The 26,586-nt window shown below is 50.7% G+C and overlaps 1 protein-coding gene across 1 annotated transcript; it reads left to right on the top strand.

Moving 5' to 3' along the window:
* Positions 1 to 502: 502 nt before the first annotated feature.
* LOC310903208 (uncharacterized protein) lies at positions 503 to 25,826 on the top strand. The gene is made up of 31 exons (XM_083845963.1): positions 503 to 1,091; positions 2,304 to 2,417; positions 2,972 to 3,115; positions 3,428 to 3,561; positions 4,304 to 4,510; positions 4,902 to 4,942; positions 5,501 to 5,625; positions 5,852 to 5,977; positions 6,815 to 6,912; positions 7,286 to 7,385; positions 7,669 to 7,709; positions 8,496 to 8,535; positions 9,066 to 9,174; positions 9,378 to 9,523; positions 9,616 to 9,741; positions 12,267 to 12,270; positions 12,544 to 12,773; positions 13,779 to 13,892; positions 14,231 to 14,374; positions 14,747 to 14,880; positions 15,252 to 15,458; positions 16,051 to 16,091; positions 16,721 to 16,845; positions 17,568 to 17,693; positions 18,817 to 18,914; positions 20,234 to 20,333; positions 20,758 to 20,801; positions 21,462 to 21,501; positions 24,164 to 24,272; positions 25,099 to 25,244; positions 25,534 to 25,826. The coding sequence occupies exons 1-31, from the start codon at positions 909 to 911 to the stop codon at positions 25,660 to 25,662; spliced, it is 3,525 nt and encodes a 1,174-aa protein (XP_083702089.1). The 5' UTR covers positions 503 to 908; the 3' UTR covers positions 25,663 to 25,826.
* Positions 25,827 to 26,586: the final 760 nt, after the last annotated feature.

Genomic DNA, 26,586 nt, shown 5'->3' with positions numbered 1-26,586 from the left:
CGCCGCGAGAAGCCCGAAGGCTGAAGTGAAGCAGGTGGCCTGAGCAATGACAGCAGGAAAAATCAGGTCCGGGGGCACGCAGCCCTCCGTGGTGTCTTCTAGCTCGGCACTGCATCTGGCTCAGGCACAGCGGGAGCCTGCTGGGAGGCAGCAGGGAGATCCCAAACCCTTCCCAGCAGGTTTTCCACGAGAGCGTGAAATATTCGGGCGTGAACTTTTTTTTTTTTGCAAATGGTGAGGATTTTTAAGGTCAGACCCCACGGAAGGCTGGAGAGAAAGCAATTTTAAGGGAGTTTCCCTGAAAAGTGAGCGCAGGGCCCCAGCGAATACTTGTCTGCGGGAGTTCACCACTTTGCAGGCTGCAGCAAAGCAGAGCACGGCCACACACCCGTGCCGTGCCCGGGATGAAGCGGGCTGGCCTGGAGGTTTCGTCTCCTTTTTTTTTTTTTTTTTTCCCCTCGCCCAGCTGCCTGGCTGCGGGAAGCACGGAGGAGCCAGGCATCGCTCCTTCGATGTGCCTAGCCAAGGTTATTCCCCGAGAGCCGAGAAATCCCAGCGAGGCGCTTAGACAGCCGCAAATCCCAAGCTGAAAGCCACACTCGGAGAAAGGCAAACCCCAGCAAGCCTTATCAGAAAGAGCCCACCCACCAGCACAGAGCGAGGGACGGCTTCTGGGCTTCTTATCTCTTTCCCTACCAACCCTCCCCTCTGCCAAACCTCCTCCTCCCGGCCCGCCGCTGCCGGCGATGCCTCGAAGCGGTTAACTCCCTTCCGAGCTCGTCCAACGCTCGGCTGCCAGCCGCTCCTCCCCGGGGCTCTGCCTCCCCGTTCCCCGCCTCCCCGGCGGCCGGAGGCAGCCCCGGGAGCCGGCGGGGAGGGAGCGCGGTGCCCCCGGGGCCGTGCCCAGCATGCGGCCGGCGCCGCGCTCCCCGCCCGCGCTGCTCTGCTGCTGCTCCGCCGGGCTCCTGCTGCTGCTGCTGCTGCGATGGAGGCGCTGGAAAGGGTTCTGGAAGAAGGTGGAGGCGGCCCGGCAGAGGCAGGAGGAAGGCTTGGACAGGATGGAGAAGGCTGTGAGAAGCTTTCGGGAGCAGGTGGGTGGAAAGAGCCGCGCCGGGCGATCCAAGGGGGAGGGTGCAGGTGGGAGCTGGGCCAGCGCCCCGGAGCTAAATGGGGTGGGGATGGATCCTGGAGGGTGTAAGGGGGGGGCAGATGGGTGGTTTTTCGGCGGGGTATGGGCAGGTGCTGGTGTGCAGCTCGCTGCAGAGGCTGAGTTTTGCCTGGGAGCGAGGCGGGATCCCGACTCCTCATCCGAAGTTATCATTTTCTTTTTAACCACGCGTGCCCACACCCCCCGGAAAGGCAGCGACCCCCTGCAGCAGGAGCATAGCCAGGACAGGAGGAGGCAAGGCTTTATGGGGTCGCGCGGGGCGGTCCGCACGGTGGGGGCTAACAGGCAGCGGTGCAGGCGTCAGCAAAAAGAAACTCGCGGCGAGAGGAGGAAAATTCCAGCCTCTCATCTAAAAGTGCTATATCTGCTTCCACCTCTTCCGCCATGGCAAGACAGTCAGCCCGATTGTTAACGAGGCTGTAGGAAGTGGCAGAGGTGGTGTTTTATAGCAGAGGCCAAAGTCCAGCGGCACAGACGTGAGGGACGGGGAGCCACTCATGCCGAGGCAGGCTGCCATAAATCCGGCTCGCGCGTGCCATTCCCTCTGCGGTCCCACTGAGCTGCCCGGCTTGTGGTTCGAGAGGGCTAGCTCGGGTTCAGAGCCCACCCTGAGGGATGGGTACGATGCACTTGTGTGCGGGTTAGTAGATGGCAGGGAAATTTCTGCCAGCCCAAAGTGAACCCTCTGCTGTCAGCTGAGGCTCTCGCTGGTGTGTGCCTCCTGGTTTGCTAATTTGATGGTGCCAGGGGAAGAGCTGTCTGTTTTCCTTCCTTGCTGGAGCAATATCTAATAATATAGGCAATTCCCACTAGAGTTCAGCACTGCACTGAGCAGCTCCTCCAGGCCCCGCCAAGACCTGTCTGAACAAGGCTGGAGAAAGGCTTTCTGCAGGGGCTGAGTAATACCGGTCCGGCCGGGAAGACAAGGCTTTAAAATGCTTGGGCTTCTGCTGGCCCCACAGGTTTCCTTCCATGCTCCCCAGCACTGGGGCAGGAGCAGGACTGCAGTCTTGGGGCAAATATTGCATTTGATCACTAAACAGCAGACATTTTTAGGCTGGGATACAGTGGGCACTAGGGGGGGGGAGGAAGAGACAGCAGCAGTGTGTCATTCCCTGTTCATCATTTCCCTTAGCATCCCTCGGTGAACATGGTGTCCATCCTCTCTCTGTCTCTGCCGGAGCTCTCCAGGAAACTCCGGGATGGCTCCCTCCCTCCAGAGCACGTCTTCTACGCCTACCTGGGCAAGGTGAGGAGCGAGGGCAGCAGGGCAGGGTCTTGCCCAACGTGGGGCTGCCTCTCCTGGGAGAAGCCCAGCGCAAGGTTCAAATGCTGATTCGAGCCTGGTTCAGACACTGCTGAGCTGCCACCGCTTGGGGAGGTTGTGGAGTGCTGCTGTTGTCTCCTCATCATCTCCAAATGGGTTGGCAAACCTCAAACACTCAGTGTGCGCTTTCATTCTCTAGCCAAAATGCCCTGATCACCTCCTGGGTTCGCACTTTGGGCTTATCATTTTATGCCACCCTACAAGCACGATCCAGAAAACAGCCTTTTGTAATCTGCTGTGTTGAGTGCCTCTGCCCATCATGTCCCAGCTGGTGCTGTGGCCCTCCTCTGTCCAGACAAGAATTTGGAGTTTGGCACAAAAACCTCTTGGGAAAGACCAAAAAGGGCTGCCCTGGTACCAGCTGCCCATGGGGAGGTGGAGAAGCAGGAAGAGGCAGGTGTGCTTTGCAGAACAGAAAGCACTTGTGCAACACTGCAGGCTGTGTCTCACCCGCGGCTTTGCCTGCTTCCCCCAAGGCCCTCCAGATCACCAGAGAAACCAACTGCATCACGGAGTACATGCAGGAAAGCGAGACCCAGCTCCGGCAAGCGAGGCCACCGGGGAAGCCGGGTTTGCTTTATGGGGTGCCTGTCAGCATCAAGGACTCCATCAACTGCCAGGTACCAGCAGCACAATACCACGCATATCCTGAAACCCCTGGGGTTTAATTCTGGTGGCGGGGGGAGGTTTAACCTCACCATCTGGCTGGACTTTGTCATAGCTGATGGCAAGTGATAGGATTTGCTGCCCATCTCCCATACAAGCAAACAGAGAAGGCTGGTTAGATTTTATTACCACCACAGTATGCAATGTGTACGTTCTGGATGTGTTGTTGGAGATGCATGCATGTGTTTCTAGATTTAGATAAAAATACTGGGGGCAGGGAAAGTTGCAGTCCTTGATCTGTGAACCTCGTTGTACTCTGCTCCCAGGGCCATGACTCCACGTTAGGGTTCGTGAAAAACATCAATCAGCCCATGGCAGAGGACAGCGTGCTGGTGCAGGTGCTCAAGAGACAAGGGGCAATTCCCTTTGTGAAAACCAATGTTCCCCAGTCCCTCATCAGGTGGGTGAGCAGCCCAGGTGCCCCCTCCCCATTCCCACATCAGGAATGGCAGTTCTCCCTCCCTCCTCTCCAGTGAGGGCTTCTATCAAGTCTAATTCTCACTTCCCACCTCTTTTTTCAAGAACAACACCTAATCCATATCCCTAGTGTCTTTAAGTTTTAAAGCTACTCGGAATGATCATTCATTCTGCTTTGAAATAAAGAAACAGAAGAGGAGAAAAATTGCTGCCCTTCTGTCTTGTGCTGGCTGGTTTTTAAGCCACTTTTTTTTTTTTTAATCTAGTTAACCCCTTAGTGGCAGTTCTGTCAACTATACAGTACCATTATAAATGTACCCAAAACTTCCTGCCATATCTGCCAAGACCACCCTGGACATCACTGGCGTGGGGTGAGGTCAGGTGTGCTCCCCTGGGCAGCCGCTCTGCTCGTGTCCCCCTGCCCTGCCAACTGACCTTTGGTAGAGCTGCTCCAAGGGCAGCTATTGCCCAAGCCCTACGAAGTGCCTTGCCTTTCTTAACCGTAACAGGGCAACGACTGACCCTGTTTTTAAAAAGCCACACAGAGGGGTTGCCCTGGGGATTATCAAATTTTGCAAGTCACTTTTTTTTTTCACACTTTTTTTTTTTCACTCAGATTTTGCAAGTCAAAAAAACTTCTCAAAATTTTTTTTTGAAGTGACAGGGTCCATCCACATCAACAGATGTCTGCATTCCCCTCATTTGCACACTCTCTGTCTCTCCAGCTTTGACTGCAAGAACTTAATCTTCGGTCAGACGTTCAACCCCCTGCTCTACACCAGGACTCCCGGAGGTTCCTCGGGTGGAGAAGGGGCACTTATAGGGGGAGGTGGGTCCATCCTGGGCTTTGGGACGGATGTAGGAGGGAGCCTGCGTTTCCCCGCTGCCTTCTGTGGGATCTGTGCGCTCAAACCCACTGGGAACAGACTCAGGTACTGCTGTAACCTCTTGGGGTGAGACCCTACGGTCTGCTGTGTTGGGATGCTCGGGCTGCTGTGGGCAAGGGGAAAGCTGGGAGGTACCGGGAAGGGCTCACTTCTCCCTCCTGCCCAGACATCTTCTGAGGAATGAAGCACCAGTTCCCCCAGAACAGAAACAGAGGAAATCTCCCCACCTGCATGCTGGGGACAGGGGGAGCAGTTGTTCCTGACTGACCAGACATAAACCATTCTGGCCTAGGCTGGGTCTCGCTTGGGCTTCCCCTTGGCCTCTCCTTCTGCCAGCATCTGCAAAGGGAGGGCAGTGGTTTCATGAGCACTTCCTGCTGCTTAAAGCCTTGTCCTTCTCTGAAAAGTCAGCTGCTGTCTTTTTGTCTCTTTGCAGCAAGAAAGGAATCATTTCTGGTATCCGAGGGCAGAAGTCAGGTAGGAATCGATGGTTGACTTCCAGGGAGGGGAGGAAGGCAGGGCTGGGAATGACCTCGAGCTGGCTATGGGGAACCTTCTCCAGTACATCCAGAGAGGGAAGCAGGTTCCTTTTCAGGGACTCTTTCAGAGAGCTACGCCAATAGCACAGTTCCTGAGAAATGTGCTGGTGTGTGCAAGAGCTGAGAGGAGCGGTTTGTGTAACACAAACGCAGATACACCCTGTAACCCTCAGGGTGCTGTGCTGCCTGCCACAGCCTGGTGGGAGGTGGGGTTAGTGGTCAGAGGGGATGTTCTTGTGTCGTGATTGATAAAGCTTTTTGCTCACTTTGTAAGGCATGCAAGGGAGGCATCAAGGGCACATATCGATGGATAACAACCATGGGCCTGTTGGTGGGAAGGGACCTGTAGGCATCCCAGCCCCACTCTCAGAAGGGAGCTGTTGATAACACTAGGCTAAGTCAAAGCGATGCCTAGAGGTCCTGCTTTTACAGGACATGCTCCATGTAAGCCATAATCGACCCTCAGCCATAATCACACTCTCCTGGTCTCCTCCAGTGGTCGCAGCGGTGGGGCCGATGGCAAAAGACGTGGAGAGCCTGGCGCTGTGCATGCGAGCACTCCTGTGTGAGGACATGTTCAGCCTGGACAGCACGGTGCCCCCCCTTCCCTTCAATGAAGAGGTAAAGGACCTGAGAGGGGCTGAAGGGCTGTGAGAAAAGCTGCCATCCCTTTGGCTCAAAACACTAGTGGCTCCTGGTAGCCCTGTGGGACATGCCAGCCTGCCACGGACCGCGGGCTGGCACGTTGGTGAGGCGAGTGCTGCTTTCCAGGCCTGCAGCACGGGTGTACTGCTGGCTCCTGACACAGCTGACATCCTTCCAGCTGGAGCTCTTCCTTGCTCCGCAGGTGTATTCCAGCACACAGCCCCTCCGCATAGGCTACTACGAAACCGATTTCTTCACCATGCCCAGCCCTGCCATGAGACGTGCCATTCGGGAGACGAAGAAGCTTTTGGAGGATGCTGGCCACACGGTAGGATGCTGCATGAATCCGACTGTCATGCCAAATCTCTGCTTCCTTGGCACCATGTGCATTTACTCATGCCCAGGCCAAGAAGCACATTGTGTTGGGTGCTGTACAAACCGGGTCCTGAGGCAGTCTCCTCAGGGAGCTTTCAGTCGTGGTCTGACAGTGCTGGTCTGAGCCTCAGGGAGCACCTCTGTTCAGTGGCTGTGATCAGCTGGTGTCCAAGTATTTCTGTAGTTTCTTCTCAAGCCCATTTCACCTCTTTTGTATGACGTCCTTTGGCAAGCAGTTCCACAGGTGCACTGCACACTGCATAGGAAGCCACCTACTGATTGTGTATCTGGAAACAGGGGCCTAGGGAAAAAAACAGAAAGGCAGCTGCAGATGACAACTCTCCTGTAGCCCAGCAGTCTTCTACAGCATCTCAGTTTTCTCCTCTCCCCCATTTCAGCAAGTGAGCTGCTGTGCGTGAGGCACTGTGGTGGCTGCAAACCTTCCCCCTCCCCTTGCACAAGGGTCAGGAGGGAAGAGAAGAGCACAGACTCCTGCTCTCTGTCCTCCCCTGCCAGTTTTGGAGGGACCTTTGTCCCCTGGGGCTATTCAGGTGATGATGGTGGCAGAGCCCATCCTCTATCTTTTGACAAATCAGTTACTGCTCAGAGGGAAAACTGCATTTTCAGGGAAGGGTGGATTGGGTGGGAGAACCTGGTGGCCACGTGCTGGAGAGGGCTCATGTCAGGATTCCTCAGCCCTTGCGGGAAGGAGCCCAGAAGCCCATAATGCCTTCTCCCACGCAGCTTGGCTGTGCTTGCACCCCTGACACCTTTTCCGTCATCCTTCCAGCTAGTTCCCTTTGAAATCACAAACGTGGACTACGTGACTTACAACTTCTGCATCAGAGGAATGTTTGCAGACGGGTGCACCTCCTTCCTCAAGAACTTGTAAGTGCAGCCCAGGAAGGTTTGTGTGATTGGTGCCTCTCTGGGAAAGCCCTCGCTAGGGGGCCTGGCCAGCGTCTGGGTACGGGTAGCAGATCCACTGCATATAGACAGTGGCTGATGTGCAGAGGGTTTTACTGGGGAGCTTATGTTCAATTGAACCTTGGGGTCGTTTGGGACTGTTATCAGCCCTGACAGATCAAAAGAAACTGGGTGCCGATAGTCTATAAATACCACGGGAATCTGGGGAGCCCAGAGGAATGGAGAAAACCTTTTTGTCACTTAGGTATGCTGTTCAGAGGGGTTGGTCCTCTACAAGTGATCCACTGTAATTGCTTCCCAACACTGCTCAGCTAAACATCCTCTTCTCTTTCAGTGAAGGGGAGCTCGAGAGAGGCAGCATGGGGACATTCTTCTGGTTGGCGAAGTTACCAAACTGCCTAAAAGCTTTCGTGTCCTGGATTGCCAAACCCTTTGTAAGGTCCACTTTTTCCTAACATAATTGTAGTCAAGCAATAGGTGTCTCCTGTTGCAGTAAGACTTCACAAGAGGGAATTCTCTAAGCTTGGCTTCCTGGCTGTGCTTAGGCACATCTCCTCCAAACTGGAGTGATGCTGTTTCTGTTCCCCCTCTTCCCTCTTTGGGGAAAATCCACACGTCCTGCCTGAGCACTGAGTCAACAGCTTGCATTTGTGATAGAGCTGCCTGAGAGAGTGGAGCTGGGATTAACGTAAGGTATTTTCTTTATTACTTCCTCAGGTGCCTCGATTGTCAAATATCATAAGCAGTATGAGAACAAAGTGAGTAAACCTGAGTCTAACCAAATACTCCCTATCTAACCAGGATACTTCCCTAGCTGCATGCATCTGTGAAAATACAAGGCAGAAAATACAAGGGTGGGAGCAAACTGAGAGCTGTTTATGTCAGCCTCATAACCCTGAAGGGTTTGGCCAACTGTTCTGGTACTGAGGATGGGAATAAGGGTGGGGGCTCACAGCCTATTGCTTATGAACTGGATGAAGCTTGTGGGAATGAAACATGCTGGCAGCTTCGGTACTGGTTAATACATCTTCCATGCAATGACGTAGGAGCCCCATAAGATAGGATGAGAGGAAAACACACAGAGAAGAAGGCTTGCTCTTCCTTCCTGCGTTGCTGATGTTGGGCATTTAGGGGTGAGAAAGCACTCAAATCCTGTAGCAGAGAGAGTGAGTTTTGTTCTGTGCCTCCACGACACAGTAGGTCTGTGTTCATGGTAAAGGATCAGGCTGTCTCATCCAGCCTGGCCTTTGCGAAGAGATTCGTCTGGGCTTCCACCTCCTCAGCACAGTGGCAGTAACAGAGCTGGACACTTGTCAGGCCAAAGCAGCACTGCAACTAGATGCCATTAGTCTTCAGTCCTCTGTCACGGGCAGAAGCTGAAATGAGACCACCAGCCACTGAGGGGAAAGCCAGCACTTTGCCAGTCCTCCCTTCCCTTGGCTGCTTCCCTTGGCCCACCTGCTTTTTGATGCTCTCCCTGCCGCCTAAAGCTGCTCTTTGCAGTACCTCTCAGTGACTTTCGTTGGTTTTGCTTCCTTTTTCAGCACAGTGGATGAACTCTGGAGTCTTCACCAGGAAATTGAGGTAAAGTACTGAAATTTGGGCTTAGATAGTTCTTTTATTTCTGGAAACAAGTTTCAGTGCCCGCCAGCATTAGGAGATGACCAAGTCAGTGGTGTGAAGTAAGAACATGTGCCACTGCTGAACAGATCTCTCTTGGATGTACAAGTTTTCAGCACACTTAAAGATTAGAAGAACAATTCATGCATTCATGGTCCTTAATCAGGCCTGAATTTTCTTCTTGTACACCTGAAAATGTAGGCCATCAGCTGCAGCACCATTTCTATTCTGGTTTTCTCAGAAAAAAAGCCCTTATCCCAGCTTGCCCCTGCACTCCCCACCTCCAGTTTTAGCAGGGGACAGGCTGCTTTGTCCACTGGGAGGACTGCTGGCTGAGCAGCAAAGGGTTGCTGGATTTTAGCAGGGTCAGGCCTGATGCAGCTCACCCCACAACTCCTGCGGAAAGGCCAGGAGCCCAGCGGAGAGCCCAAGAAGAGCCTCAGCCCTGGGGCAGCACGTCCACCCCACTGACCACTGGTGCATTTGCTCCTCAGGAGTCTTGCCACCAGTTCATCGCCCAGTGGAAGAAGCTGAACCTGGATGTCATGCTTTGTCCCATGCTGGGCCCAGCTCTCGGTATCGGCTACCCTGGGAAGCTCTCAGGTAGGAGAAGGAAGCTCTCAGGCAGTGGCCAGTGCTGGGAAGAGCTCCAGCCCATGGGGTGCACCCAGGAAAACCACCCTGGTGTCTGTGGGAGCCAAGGGGCCGGTTTCCATCCTGCAGCCACTGACTTCCAAGTGCACACAGCCATTAACTGGAGGTGGCGTTGGGTGTTTGCCCTGCACTGAGCTCCCTCTCTCCCGCAGTGGCAGTCAGCTACACCATGCTCTACAACTCCCTGGACTTCCCGGCCGGGGTCGTCCCCATCACGATGGTGACAGACGAGGACGAGAAGGAGCTGAAGGGCTACCAGGGGTACTTCCGAGACTGGTGGGACCGGACCCTGGCAAAGGTAAGTCACGTCACGTCCCCTTGGGGGCACGAGCATCCCCACCTCACCCCAGGATGCCTCCCTGCCCTCTTCCCCCTGTGTTTGTGCCTCAGGCTTTTCATGGCAGCGTGGGGCTGCCCGTGGCCGTGCAGTGCGTGGCCTTGCCGTGGCAGGAGGAGCTGTGCCTGCGCTTCATGAAGGAGGTGGAAACGCTCACCCTGAAGAAAAACCAGCTCGTCTGAGTCCCCATGCTCGCTCAGAGTGGGATCCGGGCTAGCAGAGGTGCTAGCTGTCCTCTTGTCCAGCCCACCCTCAGGACAAGCGTTCCTGCCTGCGAGGATGCCCTGATGGCTGGGGTGGCTGCCAGCTTTGGGACGCGCGGGGAAAGTGAGACGAGCTCTGCTTCGGTGGAGCGCTTCCAACAATTGTCCTAATACAGTATTTTTTTGTTAGTGGAAAGTCTGTTATTTCAGGTGTGTGTTTGTGTGGAGGTTTGGGGGAGAATTGAGCAATCCTCTGAACCCCACCCAGGGAAGTGCAAGAACATTTTCCTGTTACAAAATGGGGACACTGAGGCACGGGGACTGGTTTTGTCTAACACGCCCAGACTCCTACTTACAGTGCCATAGGGAAAAGGTTTGTTCCCGTATTTCTCAGCTCCACAGAAAGCTCCCTGAGGAAGAAATGTTTTCCCTGCCACACACCAGCAATTGGAGGTCAAAACTGAGCCTGCAGCCTCTGGAAAGCAGGGAGGGAGCTGGACTGCTTCCCGCACGGGGGACTGCTGACACCCTGCCAGCGTGGGTGAGCACCAAGGGGAAATCTGGAGCGTGGAGCAACTCCCCTGTCCCTTAGGCACCTATACCTGCTTTCCACAGAGCAGAGGTATAAATTGCTTCATCTCAGTGCATTGCACTTACCAAGCAGCATGCCAGTGTCAGAGGCCAGCCTCTGCTGCACGGCCAGGTTTCCAGCGAGGTTCCCCAGCCGCTGGCAGGCACCCCCACCAGGATCTGCTGCTCCCCGCAGGTTTCCAAGGGTGCCTGAGAAAAGCGGCTCCACAATGCAAAAGCGTCTTCCCAGAGCAGCAGTTCCCAAATAGATCACAGCAAAGCTTTGACAGGAAAAGGTATGGGTGTTTTTGTTTTGTTCTTAAATGTGTTATTGTTTAAACCAGAGTCATGCAAGAACATAGTTTTTTTTTTACAAGGTCTGGGCAAAGAGTTTACCCTGGCCTATCCAGGACCCTGATTCTCTCTCAGCAGGCTTTAAAAAAGGAGTCTGTGTGGGGGGGGAACTCCAGCCATCCCAGGACTGAGTGCTATGTAACGAGTAGCTACAGAGGATCTTGGACTGAGTTTTTCACCAGTTTTAGGCAATCACTGCCCACACAGAAAAAGCTGGACGGGGATTTTCTATTTGCATTTTAAAATCCAAGCCTGGGGGAGATTGTCCCAGGAGAGGCAATGCCAGGTGCTGGCCCGAGCTGGCTGGATGCAGCCCACAGCCCCAAACAGCCAGGAGCTGCATTGCCTCATTAGTTTAATCAGTCTCTTCTTGGCGCAGAGGTGGGCAGGGTACAGGAGTCCAAGCGATGGAGATGCCAGTGGACCTGAACCAGTAAACACTCCTCTGGAAACCCCGAGCAAAGGCCTCCAGCGAGCTGTGCCCACTGCCAAGGATCACTGCCAAGGAACAGGGCTGAGGCTGCTGCATGGTTTTAGGGACTTGAAGTGGCTGAAAAGGGAGGTTGTGGCCACCAGAGTGGCCAGAGGGAGGTTGGGGTGGTTGGTGGCACTGAAGCTTAAGGCTGGGATGTGGAAATGAGGATCAACTCCCGAGTCATTGGGGAGAGGTTGGTGACATCCACATTGAGTTGTTTGACTCTTTTTATTCTCCATCACGGATGGCAGTAACACGACAGCAGTATGAACACTGGCTTTCAGCCCCCAGACAAGACCCCTTCATCAGAGAGCACTAATTACCTAGGACACAGCCTCCTTACAAGCTCTGCTGCCCTACTGCCTGCAGCAGAGGCACGACCCTACAGACCTGGCAATGCCACCTTGCATCTTGGCAATGAACTTTCAGAGTCATCTCCCATTCCTTTCCCATGGGCTTTCAGACCCTTGTGGTTCGAGAGATGCTTGATTTTCCAACCCCCTCTTTCCTCGTGCACTGCTTGGGAATGGTCCTATGGCTGCGGAGTACCCGTGGCAGGGGGCAGCTCCTGGACTGCATGGTCCAGCTCCTTTGCCTCATGCTGCCTGGAAGATGGCTTAGAAACTGGGAGTACATGGGATGCTGGGCCCATCAGAGGGGATTTCCCTGATGTGGATTGCCAAAAGGTTTCTCAAAGAGGCTTGACTTGGAAATGGCACAGAGCAGTCATACTCCTTGAAGGCATCTTCAGATAGCTCCAGCCAGACTGCCTTTCCAGAGGCACCGTGTCCTGCTTGCACCTGACCTTCACTCCAGCCCCTTCGTTCTCCCGAGCTCCCTGCTCTCTGAGAGATGTGATTTCAATCCCTGCTCTCTGATCAATGTTGATTTCACTCCCTGCACCAGGTCCCCCAGGGCAGGCAGGGCTCTGTTGTCCCAGGCTCAGAGGGCTGCACGTGCTGCTGTCAGGGAAGAGAGGTGACAGCTGGGCGCTTCTTGTTAATGGGCTTAACTGCTAATGAATTATTAGATGCGGGGAAAGCCCAGACCTGGCTTTTGCAGATGTTCAGCCCCATTAATCAGCTCTGTCCGCTCTGTGTAGCCGGGTACAGCAGCAGTCAGTGGCTTGGGGAGCCACAGCCTTGGGGGACATCCCCTCCAAACCCAGTGTGATCTGAGCACACTGCTTGCAGCCCGACCCACAATGGGCAGGCAGACCCTTTCAAAGTCCATGGTCTAAAAAGTCCATTCCTGGACTTTGTTAATGCAACTCTGTCTCAGAGCTGATCTTGCACAGGAGGCAACTGAGAGGTCTGCATATATCGGCTCTCCTTAGGAGAAGGTGGGAGACCCAGGTGCCTGTAGCTGACCCAGAACAGGAAGGACTGGGGGAGAAATCATGACCCAGGAGCGACTGTGGCAGGTCCTAGACCCATCATGGGCAGACCCTCGCATCCTCTCAGCCTTGCTCTGCGGTTCAGCTGCAGCAATCGTGCTGCTGAAACGGCTGGGGCACAGGAGGATCCAGCAGAAGATGGAAGAGGCAAGGAGAACACGGGATCTGGCCCTGGAACAAATGGAGAAGGCAGCTCGCAGGTTTAAACAAGAGGTAATTTGGGGGAGGGTGTGTGTGGAGGGAAGAGACTGTATTTTGGGTAACCGAAGAAAAAGGGGAGTCCTAATCAATCCCTCTTTGAATAATAGTGAGGGCAAGGGCAGGGATGTGCATGTTTTGGGTCATCATCAACCTTTTTTGATAGTCAGCACCCTGTATTGTCACTGAAAAACCCCAACCAGTAAAGGCAACATAAAGAAGTTATTTCTTAATACTGACCTGTTGTGGGAATCCTAAGGGTCCAAGCTGGGGACACTCTGAATCATGTCACCAGCCGAGAAAGTATTCCCAGACCTCCCTATGCCCTTTTCTCCTCCCTTGTTGCTCCTGCCAAGCCTTTCTGCTCCTATCCTCCTCACTCCGCCACTCGCTAGGAACCTGTCCGCCCCATCGCCCTCAAAGTACAGGTCCCTCCAAGGTCTGCACATCAGTGACCAAAAGCCATTTCATTCTGCCCACTTAGATTTTAGGAGGTTCAGTCCTTGGATTCAGGATTTGCCTTAAACCCCAGATAAACACTAGTTGCTATTCTTTTCTTGGGGAAGGGCAGGGGGAGGTTGCAAAGAGGACACACACTTTTTTTTTTCCCCAAGTTAATGATAAATTTTGTAAAACTTTAGCTGGCTTAGCTGCCATCCAACGCATTGTCTGTTAGTTAGAAGGTGGGTGAGGCCCTGCAGGAGGGTAAACAGAGACAGGCCAGGCCTCTCAAACCTCTTACAGATTCATGCAGTTCTCTGGTCAAGAGGCAGCTTTCTGCCTGTTTTGGATCTATCCCTACGAAGCAAGACTCAGCAAATTCCCCATCAGCAAATTCCCCGCTCCAGTACACAAAGTGCTATGTGGCAGGTCTGCATTTCTACAGGGAGTGTCTTTTAAAAAAAAAATCTCTGTTCAAGGTCACTGCTGGGCAGATGCTAGAACCGGGGATTCACAACCTCAACACCAGTCTTTTCGGTCATGTTCATCCCTCTGCGCCAAATTTCTTACCCTTTGCAGAACCCAGGCACCCAGACGGCACACATCCTCTCGCTGCCCATGGTGGAGCTGGCGGAGAAGCTGAAGGAGGGGTCCCTGTCCCCAGAGAGCGTCCTCTACTCCTACATGGGCAAAGTGAGTGAAAGCTACAGCGTGGGAGGGATGTCTCAGGGCTCTTCTGCTGAGGCAGCAGCAGGGGCTTTCAAACTGAAAACCAGCCCATTTTCTGGGAGAACCAGCAAGGCCGGAGACAGTAATTAGTCAATGCTGAGAGAGATGAAGGGTGGCTTGTGGGTGAATGAGTAGGACAGGGATCCAGGGCAGAAAATTATCCCAGAAAGAAATATCTAAAGTTTATGGGTAAAGTCTGAATAACGAATGCTGGAGGTTTGAGGACATTGAATGCTCATCTTGAAAACTCTATTTAAATGCTGTTTTCTTCCCTCCATCTACTCACTTGCTGCTCTGGAGAGGCTTTGGAGGTGACTCGGGAGGTGAACTGTGTGATAGACTTCATTCATGGCTGCGAGGATCAGCTCCAGAAAGTGAAGAAGCAGAAGGAGAAGGGGCTGCTCTATGGCATTCCCGTCAGCATCAAGGACCACATTAACTGCAAGGTACATCCCTAATACCCTTATCCTTGGTCTGGAGCTGGGAACAGAGCAGGATGTCCAGTCCTCTACCCTCATACAAGGAATCCAGCCTGATCCTTTTTATCTCATCACGACTGGCCAAAAGTTCCCTCAGGCAAGGATGTTCTGGACTATTTATTTGTGGGGTCAGCAAGCCTGTCTTTCTTCTGACAAAAACTCAGTTTTCTTGGAAAATTCCTAACTTGCTGTGATCTGGTTTCCATCAGGTAGTTCTGGCTGTGAGAAAAGTCAGGTGGGAACTTCGTCACAGGAGGTGTCAGGGCTTATGTCTGTAATTGCTAAGCTCTGAACAGCATCTGTACTGGTAGCTAAAGAACTGTGCTTCCCATCCCCAAGGGCCACGTCTCCTCTGCTGGGCTGGTGAAGCTTCTGGGCCAAGTGAAGGAAGAAGACAGCGTCATCGTCCAGGTTCTAAAGAGCCAGGGGGCAATCCCCTTCGTGAAAACCAACATCCCTCAGACAATGATAAAGTAATCTCGTGTTTGCCTTCCTGAAAACACTGTGTCATGCAACTCTTGTGACCTAAGGGTGGGTGGGGCCCACATGCACACGCTCCCACTCTTGTCCAAACTAATTACGCACAGTGAGTTAATTGCCTCCTTATTTCAATCTGAGTCATTCTGTCCTCAGTCTTGCTGCAGAATACTACAGATAAATTGTTTCTCTTATATTTGATGCCTCTTTCTTCCTAAACTAAGTGTCCCAACAAATCTACTTCACACTGATCCTACCCTCCAGGATTAATTCCACACTCATCCCTGCGCAGACGCTCAGTGCCTTGCATTTATGGTCTGCAGAGACAGAAGTACCTCACTCACCTGCTGTTTTTCCCTCTCCCCAGCTATGACTGCAGCAATCTGATTTTCGGCCAGACCCTGAACCCCCTCAACCACCAGAAGACCCCCGGAGGCTCCTCAGGAGGGGAGGGAGCTCTGATCGCAGGGGGAGGCTCCATCCTGGGCATCGGCTCAGATGTGGCGGGGAGCATCCGCCTGCCGTCCAGCTTCTGCGGGCTGTGCGGGCTCAAACCCACAGGCAACAGGATCAGGTACAGCCTAACTTCTGTCCCCTTCTGCGCCCACTGTGGAGGCTGAAGTGTCCCCCACTGTGCATAACCCTACAAAACAGACCCCACCGTGCATAACACTACACAACAGATGTCCACGTTTTCCTCCAGGTTTAAGTTACCACACTAATCTGCCTGTTCCCTTTCATCAGCCAGGCTGAGGACTCTGTTGATGATCTCCATGACACATGATGACCTCCAACTGTTAACGCAATAAAGACTTAATTTATGAGTCCCAGTCGGGAAGCTGAAAGGAAATGCTGCAGGAACATCTACTTTTTAGATGTTTTCCAGCCCTTGCATTTTTTGTAAGAGTTCTCTGTGTATCAGAGCTGGTTTACTCCCACGTGAGGAATTTCATGCACCAGGGAAAGAAGATAATAGCAACCATCTCTAACCCCTAGCAGCTCACAGCCCCTGATAGTCTTCCTAGTCTAGAAAGTGTCAAGTCTCTGCAGGACCTTTTGTTCTCTTGCTTGTTGCCTGGGGAGAATTAGGAAGTCTGCAGCCCAGCGTGGTGACTTGCCTTACAGCAAGAGCTGCTCCTAATCTATTTCTCCCATTACGTTCCTAGCAAACTGGGTGTGGTTTCTCCTATCACAGGAATGTACTCAGGTAAGTCCATCCAGATGATACATTACTACTGTCAAACCTTCACTTCTTGCATCTCCTTCTATTGCTGTGATGCCAGCTCAGTGTGCTTGCTCAGTTATGTGTTTCGCAACCAATTAAGACAGGTAATCTATTAGACCAGAGCCTGCCTTATGCTATTACCTTTTTGCACCATTTATTCTGTTCTGGACTGTGATAGGGGTTAACTGCATCACAGCAGAATTGAAGCAACAGACATTCAGGCAGTGCAGTGCATAACAGTGAGAATTGTGAGACGTGGATCTCAAAGGCCTGGAATATTTCACTGGATGGTTTGAAGACTCTGCTGGCCTCAGTTGCTGCCAGGCAGTATTGCTGTTGGCAGTATGGCTGCAGTCCTCTTGAGTGGGACTTGTGCCTGCAGAAGCCTGGCCCAGAAGGTCAACCTCAGTAGGCAGCACCAGGCCTCTGCTCTGAGACTTAGGGACTGTTGCTGCTGTGCTTTCTTGCTCACTTCTTGCACAGACATTGCCTTCATTTCCCATTCCTCATCCCTGACCTGAATTAAACTCCTCTCTGCTGGGTCACCACCAGTTACTAGAAGAGAGCTCCAGGCCCATCTGCCTGCAGTGATGGGATCTTTGTGCTTGCAGTGACAGGGACGCTGGGGCCGATGGCGAGAGATGTGGACAGCCTGGCCCTCTGCATGAAGGCACTGCTCTGTGAGGAGATGTTCCGGCTGGATCCCACCTTGCCCCCCATCCCCTTTGATGAGGAGGTAAGGCTCAGAGGCAATGTGACGCCTCCGTTTGCCCATCACTGAAGTGAGATCTTGGGAGAGTCTCAACTGGTTTAATATCTCAAGATAGTGAAGGACCTGGAGAGGCAAGCCTCCTTCTGAACAGAGGAGCCCCACATGAGCAACCACAAGAAGAATTCACACAGCAGGGTTGGCAGGCCCCTGCTGGCTTGCCCTGATGAGACCTGCTTGATACTAACCCCTTACCCAGCAATGACCAGGACAAGTTTGCTGGCTCCATTCTGGCTCAATTTCTAAAGGAACTGTTTTTTTCCTGATCAGAGAAACTCACCCCTCACTCTTTTAATGAGAGCCTGGTTTAACAGTCACTGACTTAAGAAATCTTTGCCTTTTGGCTTAGGTCCTAGGATCCTAGTGTGCTTCAATTGTCCCTGATATATGGACAATACAGATCAGACAATTACCCTCAAGGAACAGGCTGTAGCCAAGTGAACTGTTCAGATGCTATCACATCTGCTATCTCAAAGTTGGGACAAGTTCACACGGCAGGACGTAGTGTTTTTCTGACCACATCAAGACCACTGCTGTAGCTCTGTCTTCTGGGCAACAATGCTTTCCACCAGACCTATTGCTCCTGCCATTCCTTCAACCCAGGACACCTCAGCTGCTGCCTTCCTGCGCCCTAGAATGGTCTGATCTGGTACATCTCATGTGTCAAGCAATGGCTCCTCTCCTCACAGGTTTATACCAGTTCAAAGCCACTTCGGATTGGGTATTATGAAGGAGATGGCTACTTCCAGCCCTCACCCAGCATGAAACGGGCCATCCAGGAGACCAGAAAGCTCCTCCAGGAAGCAGGGCATACGGTGAGTTTTTATGCCTGTGGTTACCAGGAGCTCTTGTCCTTCTGTTTCTTACAAAATTTAGACAAGTCATTTCCCATCTCCTTTTTCACTGCCCATCAAACAGGGCCATCTCTCCCTGGCAAAATGCAATTGTCTGTTTCCCAAACCAAAGTGATCTTGCTTATGTTTCTGGCCTAGCAGACAGGAAAATCACCTTCAGATACCTCCAAGTCACTCTTCTCTAAAGTACAGCATGGGGCACGTGGTTTTGTTTGTTTGTTTGGTTGTTTTTGTTGTTGTTTTGTTTTGTTTTTGTTTTGTTCGGTTATTGTTGTTGTTGTTGTGTTGTTGTCGTTTTGTTTTTTTTTTTTCCCCATCATGTTTGGTGACCCCATAAATATCATCCTCACAGCAGCTTTCATAATCCCTCAGCTGCTGAATACAGTTTACAGATTTCTTGGTGTGCAAGGTTTTTGGAGCAGTTGACCCCCCAAGGGATGCTATCTAGCCTAAATTATACAGTGGTTCCACTGATGGTAATTTCTATATGGGTGCTGCTCCAATAATAATTATAAATGAGAAGTACTTGGTGTTTTGAAGCCTCTAAATATTCTTCTCAAAGGAGTGGAGACGTGGAGCCCATGCCAAGTCACATCATAAATAAGTGCTAATGCCTTGGAGACAGGAAAGGACAGCTGGCAGATGGCACCAGCCCAGGTCCCTCTGAAAATGGAATTTTGCAGAGTGGCACAGCCCCTACTGCGAGAACCCCACCTCCATCCTGCTCTGCAGCCCTAGGCGCCAGGAGCAGCTGGTAGGTGGCCCACAGTCATGGTGCCCAGCTGTTTCTGGCACATTGCTCCATAACTGTGTGAGCCCCAGGGGAGCCTGAGGCAAAAGACAGTGGTGTGAGCTGACCAGAGTTAACCTACTATGTCCCTTACGCTTCAGAAGGCATCACAGTGGTAGGCTGCAACCCAGCATGACCCAGGTAGGGGTGCAGAACTGCAGGCCACACACTCCTGCTGTGCTGCACCTTCCCACCGCTTCCCACTCACCTCACTGGTAAGGCAGGGAGGTTTAAGGAGAGCTCTGTGAATCATTTGTCTTTCTTGCTTCCTGAACGGGGATGGTTTTCCTGCAGCTGGTTCCCTTTGCACCGCCCAAGATTGACTACGTGGTAGATGAGCTGTTCACCAGAGGGATTTTCTCGGATGGTGCTGCTCACCTGGTGGACTGCTTGTGAGTAAAACCCGCTTGCTTTCAGTGCTGGCCCAGGGACTTGGCACTATATGGCCAGTGGATACATTCAGAGTGGTTTTATTCCTGTGGGTGTGTACTAAAGAGCGGGCAGCAGAGGAGCTATTTTTGGAAGGGTGAAATTAACATGGGCAGCAGCTAGTTCACAAGGGTGAACTCATATGCACTGGTAGCCCTGGAGGGTAAAAACATGCCATGTGTCCCCAGTGCCGTGGCAACTGTTTTTATGTGCTTAGCCTGTCATGCATAGGAAACACCACACACTGTAGGACGTCCCTTGGAGGTGGGTTAAACTTGGAGAGCAGCTCACTCCTCCTAAGCAGGAAGAAAATAGGATGAGAAAGATCGTGGGTGAGGATAAAGACAGGGAGATCGCTTACTGATTACCATCATGGGCAAAGCAGACTTAATTTATTGACTAGATTTGATGTTATAGATTTGGGTAGTGAGAAACAAAGTCAAGCATTAAAACAACACCTTTCCCTCCCCCTTGCCCAAGCTCGGCTTCACTCCTGACTCCTCTGCCAAGCAGTACGAGGGGACAGGTAACGGGGCTTTGGTCAGCCCATGACAACTCCTCTCCGCCGCCCTGTCCTCCTCCTGCTCTCCCCTGCTCCAGCCCCAGTCAGAAGGCCGGCTGCGCCACCGGTGCTCCTAAGGCTGCACGGGGGTCTCTGCCTTGGTGCCTGGAGCACCTCCTCCCTACTGCTCACCGGGCTGTTTCTCATTTTTTTTCCCCTCCCTTCTCTGCCTGTACTGTGTTTTTGCCCTTTCTCGGATACGCTTCCGGAGAAGCACCACCAGTGTTGGCGAGGGGCCCGGCTGTGCCCTGAGGTGGGGCCGGTGGAGCTGGCTGGAGCCGGCCATGACAAGCACGGGGCAGCCCCGGCCTCTCCTCACAGAGCACCAGGCAGCTCTTCCTCCGCACACCACAGTGGGTGCCGAGGCCATCCCTCTGCTCCATTTCAAGGACATCTACCACAGTCCGACCCTAATTCTTATGCATTTCGGTGGCTCTGAAACAGCAGAGCACAGCAAACAAGCACCCCTGCCTAGGACTGGGAGGCTGCTGGTGGCTGGGCAGAAGCAGCACACCCATCCAGGTGTCATACCAGGAGGGTGAAGCCTGAAGAACCATCTGTTATCTGGAGAATGTCCTCCTGGCTTGTCTTCTGGGCCTGGGGTCCAAGCTGAATCCAGCTCTGGACTTGGCTCAGGGATAGCATTGGCCGTCCCCAAATCTGGTACTCTCTGGCACAGGCGGCTTTTCCTGACCACTCCTTCACTCTCTGCCCTTCCAGCAAAGGAGACATCGTGGATCCCAACCTCAAATCCCAGTTCAATACGTACAGGCTTCCTGCTCTGGTGAAAAGAATCTTGGCTATCATTTTGAAACCCATAGTAAGTATGCGGACATTTTGTCTGTGTTATAGGAATTGTGCAAGGTGGGAAAGCTTCCACGTGAAGGGTGGTGGGCTGCTCCACCCAGAGCTTTGCTGCTTCATGTCAAAAGTCTGATGGTTTTTAAAGAAAAATGCACTTAAGTAAACTTAGTCCCTAAGCAAGGATCTGAACAACATCTCCACATCCAGGAGATGCTCTCCAGGGCTAGCAGTGTTGTCTAGAGCCTTATTTCCATGCGTTGTTGTGATTGAATGTATAAACTAATGTTGGAGTAAAACCACCTCATCGGAAACTGTACCTGTTCTTCAGAGCCACATCTGCTAGGACAAGAAGTGTGCTCAAAATACAGTGGCATGGTAGCCGTCTATTTCAGCTGCACTGTTTTTGACTAATCCTAGATTTTTCCTCTTCCCTCTGAAAGTACCCACGAATCGCTCGGGATCTCAGCGCTCTCTGTGGAGTGGGGTAAGTGGCACTAAAGTAGCTCTAGAGGAAGGGATGGATGCACATGAAAGTATGCCCTGGCTTCGTGCAGATAGATGCCAGCTTGCTGGACAAAGCCCTGTCATGGGGATGTGCAGCACAGGCTAAGCCTGCATGAATACATGCTGCCTCAGCACCACCTGGGCTCAGCATGGTGTTATCCAGGGCTGTGCAGCCAGAGATTATTTTAAGAGCTCATCGTGGCAGGGCTAGGAAGTCTCAGCACAGGCAGACACAGGCTGCTTTCCTCAGTGTCAGGGGAATTCTGGTACCCAGAGCAGCATGTGCCAACATGATGGAGAGGTGTCTGCATGTAGATGCAGTGTGGTGTGAAATACAGACCTCTCTGAGAGAGACAAGAAAAAGAGGAAAAAAAAACAACAAAAAAAAAACAACTGAGAGCAGCTGGATGTAAAAGACCACCATGATTTTTGTCTAGGTGCCAGAACAGGTGGAAGCATGGTGGTAAGCTCTTGTGGTGTACCTGTAAGTACTTGTGAATCTGTGCTATCATCTAGGTGATACTATAGCTTGTTCCCAGAACGGTCAAACAGTTTCCATAAAAATGGGCTAAAAGTGTATTTTTTAAAATGTTTTCTGTTGCTACAGTCCCATTGCTGATTAATTCTGCCACCTTTCCAGGTCTGCCAAAAACCTCTGGGATCAGCATGCAGCAGTAGCGGTAAGATGATTTCTTTTACCTTACTAAGTATAGTGAGATCCCTAAAATTTCTGAGCAGTTGCTTTCAGCTCTGTGATGGATTTGGTGTTAGAAATGGATCATGTGGAAATAAAAGGGCTGGGCTTTTCTTTGAAATTCAGTCTTTGCAAAAAGTGGTAAGAGCTCAAGGCAATAGATAGTCATGTGGACGTCTCTGCTTCCTGGAATATGGGGAAGAAAAATTATCCAGTGCCCTGCATTTTCTAAGCAGAAATAGCATAAAAATAACCACTAAAGATGAGGCTTCATTTTTAATGATTTCCATCTCTTGGTTCAAATCCCTCATCTCAGACATTAGGTGCTCTTATCACTAGTTAAAACCACACTTGAACTATCAACCAGAGATGCTAGGAGTCTGTTATGATTTAACCTGTCAGGCCGCTAAGCACCACAAAGCTGCTCACTCACTCAGAGTTGCAGGATGTGGGAAAGAACTGAAAAAGTTACAAGCGAGAGAACTCATGGGTTGAAATAAAGATATTTTAATAAGAAAAAAAAAAAAAAAGTAAAAGCAATGCAAAACATTATTGCTTGCCACCAGTCAACTGGTGCCCAGCCAGTCACTGAGCAACAACAGCAGACCCCCTCCCAACTCCCCCCTATATTTGTAATTCCACATGGCACACACGGTATGGGACATCCCTCTGGCCAGCCTGGGCCAACTGTCCCAGCTGTGTCCCCTCCCAGCTCCTCGGGCACCCCCAGCCCCTCGCTGGCAGGGGGCTGTGAGAAGCTGGGAACGCCTTGGCTCTGTGCAAGCACTGCTCTGCAACGACTGAAACAACAGTGAGCTGTCAACATTATTTTCGTTCTAAATCTAAAACACGGCACAATACCAGCTACTATGAAGAAAATTAAATCTGGCCCAGCCAAAACCAGGACAGAGTAAAAACTTGTGTTTGTGAACAGTTTGGCTCAGGTGTATTTTGTATGAACTCATTCTAGTTCAGGAATAAAGGACAGGAAGCGTTGTCCTGGACAACTGAGTCCAGTACTGCCCACAAACCAATCAGATTCATCTTCAAAACTAGTTGGATTTTTCATTTGTATTTGTTTTATTTGGCCATCTCCTCTCCTCCCTGCTCTGATAATTGTAAAGCTTTATATTTCGCTTATTTATTCACTTGCAGTTTATTCTCATTTTATTCCCGTCCTTGAGATTAAATAGCACCTCTCCTCTCTGGTATTTTCCACTGCCTCCCTTGTCCTTGATCTATTTATAGACAGCAGTTGTATCCCTTCTCAGCTGGTGTTTTGCAAGGCTGAAGAAGCCGAGCTGTTTTAGTGTCTCCCCACAAGCCAGGATCTGTGTTCTCTGGGACACCCTCACAACCCTTCCTGAGCACAAACACAGCCCCAGAGCGCACCATGCAGCTTCCATCAATGTCGGTCACAAGACGGAAGGGCATGCTCACTTGCAGCAGGTCTGACAGACCATAGATCATAGGAAAAACTTCTGTAAACCAGCGTGGGCAGATGGAAGGAAAAGGTTTGATTGTTCGGTGTTGGATTTTTCTTTTTTTTAAGGTGAAAACAGATAATCCTTCCCCCACTCCTATCCCTCTACTGCTCCCCCCCCAAAAAAAAAATCTCAAAAAGATTTGTCAACCGCAATGATATTTTGGATTGTTTTTCTTTAGCAAAACCGTTATTCACAGTTTCTACCGCAAGCAAAAGCTGATCCAAAAATTTTGGCTAGCTACCAGCTTTCCTCTGAGAAAAAAAAATGAGATTAGCTGCATTGACTGTATTTCCTGGAAACCCTTTCTTTTGTCAAACTTTCAGCAGGAAGGATCTCAGAATGCTGATGGAATTTGAGGTCAGATAAAAAATAGCCTGGTGGTCAGGGCTTTCATGAACGATGTGGGAGACCCTTGTACCGAAAAGTTGGGGTAAGATTGTACAGAACAGGGTCTGGAACATGGGACAAATGTGTCCTATAGCTAAGGTAGGCTGTGGAAGTAGCCACACTCTGGTCCATCTGTATCTATTTACTAAGAGAAAGTGGAACAGCTCTTTTGAGGATTGATTCATTCATTGCCTGATGTTCAGCAAAGATGTAGAAAACCAAAATGCAAATCTAGTTCTCTCTTGGATGTACAGTACAAACCCAAGGCTGTGACTCCTACATCATAGAGGAGAAGACTACAGGCTTACCTAACTGTCTCTTGCTGCTCTTTTTCTTACCTGTAACCCGATGCAGAATGAAAGAAGAATTTGTGAAAATATTTGGAATTCATGTCTTCTATCCAAGTTTCTTCTACCTAAATAACAAAGCTTTTAGGAAATGGATTTTTTAGTGAGCTGAACATAATTCTTTGTATTACTGTTGATTTCCATTCAATCAAATCTGAAGATAAAACTGTAAGTAAGAAGGATCTGGTTAATACTCAAAGGAATCAACTCTGAAATGCCCACCTAGCACCAATGTCTAGGTCTGAGCAGGACATGGTATTCTGCCAGAAAACCTAGAGTTGGAAGAACAAAACCCGTTGTGTCTTTCAAAGCACAGCTCAGATTTGATCTGAGTTTTCACTTTTATCCTTTTTCCATGCTGTAGGCATTGATCTGTCACTGCTGTCCAACAAACATTGTTCATCATTCGCTCTGTCTTTCCCTCTAGGTTTACCGTACCGAATTCATTGCTAAATGGAGAAAGCAAAGACTGGATGTGATTCTCTGTCCTGCACTGGGTCCAGCCTTTAACCATGGCTATGCTGGGAAGCTGTTTGGTAATCTTCAGTGAGATGTCTCTGGATGCATCCACGGTGGTTTTTATGGGCACAGCAGGAGCAAGATATTTTGGTCTCATTAACATTCCCCAAAGCATGTGCAGTGCCTGCTCTTCCTTCCAGGGAAAATAGCAAAGGGACGTCTCCTCTGGGTGGGCCTCCCCATGCCCCCACCCCATCTGAGCTGCAGATGTTTGGATTAGTATGGAACAGCATTAAGTGACTCATCTGTCCCAGCCACTACTGGGTGACTTTCCCTTGTATCATCTGTCCAGCACAGAGTGCTTGCGAGGATAGTTGTTAGAGTTCTGGCTGACCTTAGCACAAGACCAGGCTCTTCTGACTGTGGCTATCTATGTTCCCCAAGACTTTGCAAACAGCAGAAAGGTTGCCTCTGACTTGGAGAAAGAGGCAATTTCATAGCTTTCTGTGGTCAGGGTCCTCCGTTTCTCTAGCAGCAGCCCTCTGAGATCCAAAATGCCCAAGATGGTGGTGTAGTCTCAGACCTGGACATCTGGATTATCTTGAAAAGATAGCCAGGATTTTTCCCTGGGGTATGGATGACATAGATTCAGACTGTGTCACAGACCTAATCTCCACCATGACTGACAGTTGAAGTCACGGGTCTCTCTCTGATTTCAGCAGCCATGCAGCCCTCAAACTTCCCCACCAAAAGTCCCTTTGAAAACAGCACGTTTTCATTGTCCCTTTAGGTCCAGCAACTCCAGTTCAAAATCCCTCTAAACCAAATTATCACCTGAAAGTCCTTGCTGGCCCAGCACCTTTAAATTCTGCCATTTTATATACTCTGTGTCATCTTTTCCAGCTGCAACCTCCTATACCAACTTATACAATGTCTTAAACTTCCCTGCTGGAGTGGTGCCAGTCAGCACAGTCACAAGAGCTGATGAAGAAGAACTGAAGCATTACCGAGGGCACTATGGGGACCCTTGGGATAAGAGGCTGAAAGAGGTGAGCAAGGAAAGAACTTAAGTGTTAGCAGAAGGCTATGACTGGCACGGTGGCACATTGTCCCATTTCTTCTCTCCATCTCATAATGAGAGTGGAAACTTCTTCAATGATGTGGTTGCATATACCATGTTACCACCCTGAATGTGGTACAGATAAGCTGGTGTACGCCAGCCTGTCAACTGTCCCCTTGCATATCTTTCCTCATCTCTCTTTCTATACTGTCAAAAGACAGCATTTTCTCATGTGCCTCCTCTGGTGCTCTGACTAAACACCACACTTACTTTTGCAGGCTGTGGAAGGAGCTGTGGGGCTGCCTGTGGCTGTCCAATGTGTGGCTTTGCCGTGGCAGGAGGAGCTGTGCCTGCGGCTCATGAAGGAGGTGGAAACACTTTCCCGTGGCACAAGGAGAAATGTGTGATTTATCAGGATCTGCCTCCATGATGTTAACTTTTCGTTCCCTGTCCTTCTCTCCAGTCACCTTCTACCTAATGCACAAAGCAAAGTAGATAGCGAGCTGCAGACTCCAAACCACTGTTTCAATAAAATGGCAACAAATGCTGTTTAAAAACAATCAGCAAAATCTCATCTCTGTCCAAACTGTCCTTCTTTGTTAAATTGGGACAAAACTAAAAGAAAGGAATGAGAGTTCATGTTGGACCAAAGGAGTCCAGTAACTGCAGTGAAGTTATATTTGTTGTATGACATGAGGCCGAAGAGGTGTTTACGTCATTATTTTTTGCTTCCAATAGTGGGAGTAGCAGGTGTTTGTGGAAGAGTGTAACCTGCTAAGTGCAGGATTCTTTCTTTAGCTGTGCCATTCGTTGGCTTAGATACTTTTTGGCAAAAAGCTTTAGTCAGCCCATCAGTTTTAATAGCTGCCAAGAAAGCTGTCCTTCATGAACTTGTTGGGTCCCTTTTTGAACTGTTGGTCTCCACACCATCCAACAGCAGTGGGCTCTATGGTTTAATTGGACAGTGTGTAGTGGAAAGCTTCGTTTTCTTTGTTTAAGCATATGCAATCTGAAATGGTAATTAATCTTTCTGTGCTCCTGTTCCTCATTTTTTCTTCCAGTTAAGCAATTGGAAAATGAGGTTGGTCTTTGTTGTTGTTTATTTGTTTTTTATTTATTTGTTTTGTTTTTAATTGCTTGTAAGCACTTAAGAAAACCTAAGTTCAAAAATTTCTGTGGCTATGTTTAGGCCATTTGCACTTCTGGTACTTCCAGCTTCCCTGTGAAAATTGTATGCTGTTTCTTGGCCTATCCATTGCACTCAAGGTGGATGAAGAGGCTGGGAGGGAAGGTGCAAGCGATGGAGGAAAGCGAAAAGCTTTGAATAAGCA

This window comes from Anser anser (assembly GCF_964211835.1).
Source record: "Anser anser genome assembly, chromosome: 8".
Lineage (NCBI taxonomy): Eukaryota > Metazoa > Chordata > Aves > Anseriformes > Anatidae > Anser > Anser anser.
The sequence above is the reverse complement of the archived record's forward strand: the minus strand, read 5'-3'. Positions and strand labels throughout refer to the sequence as shown.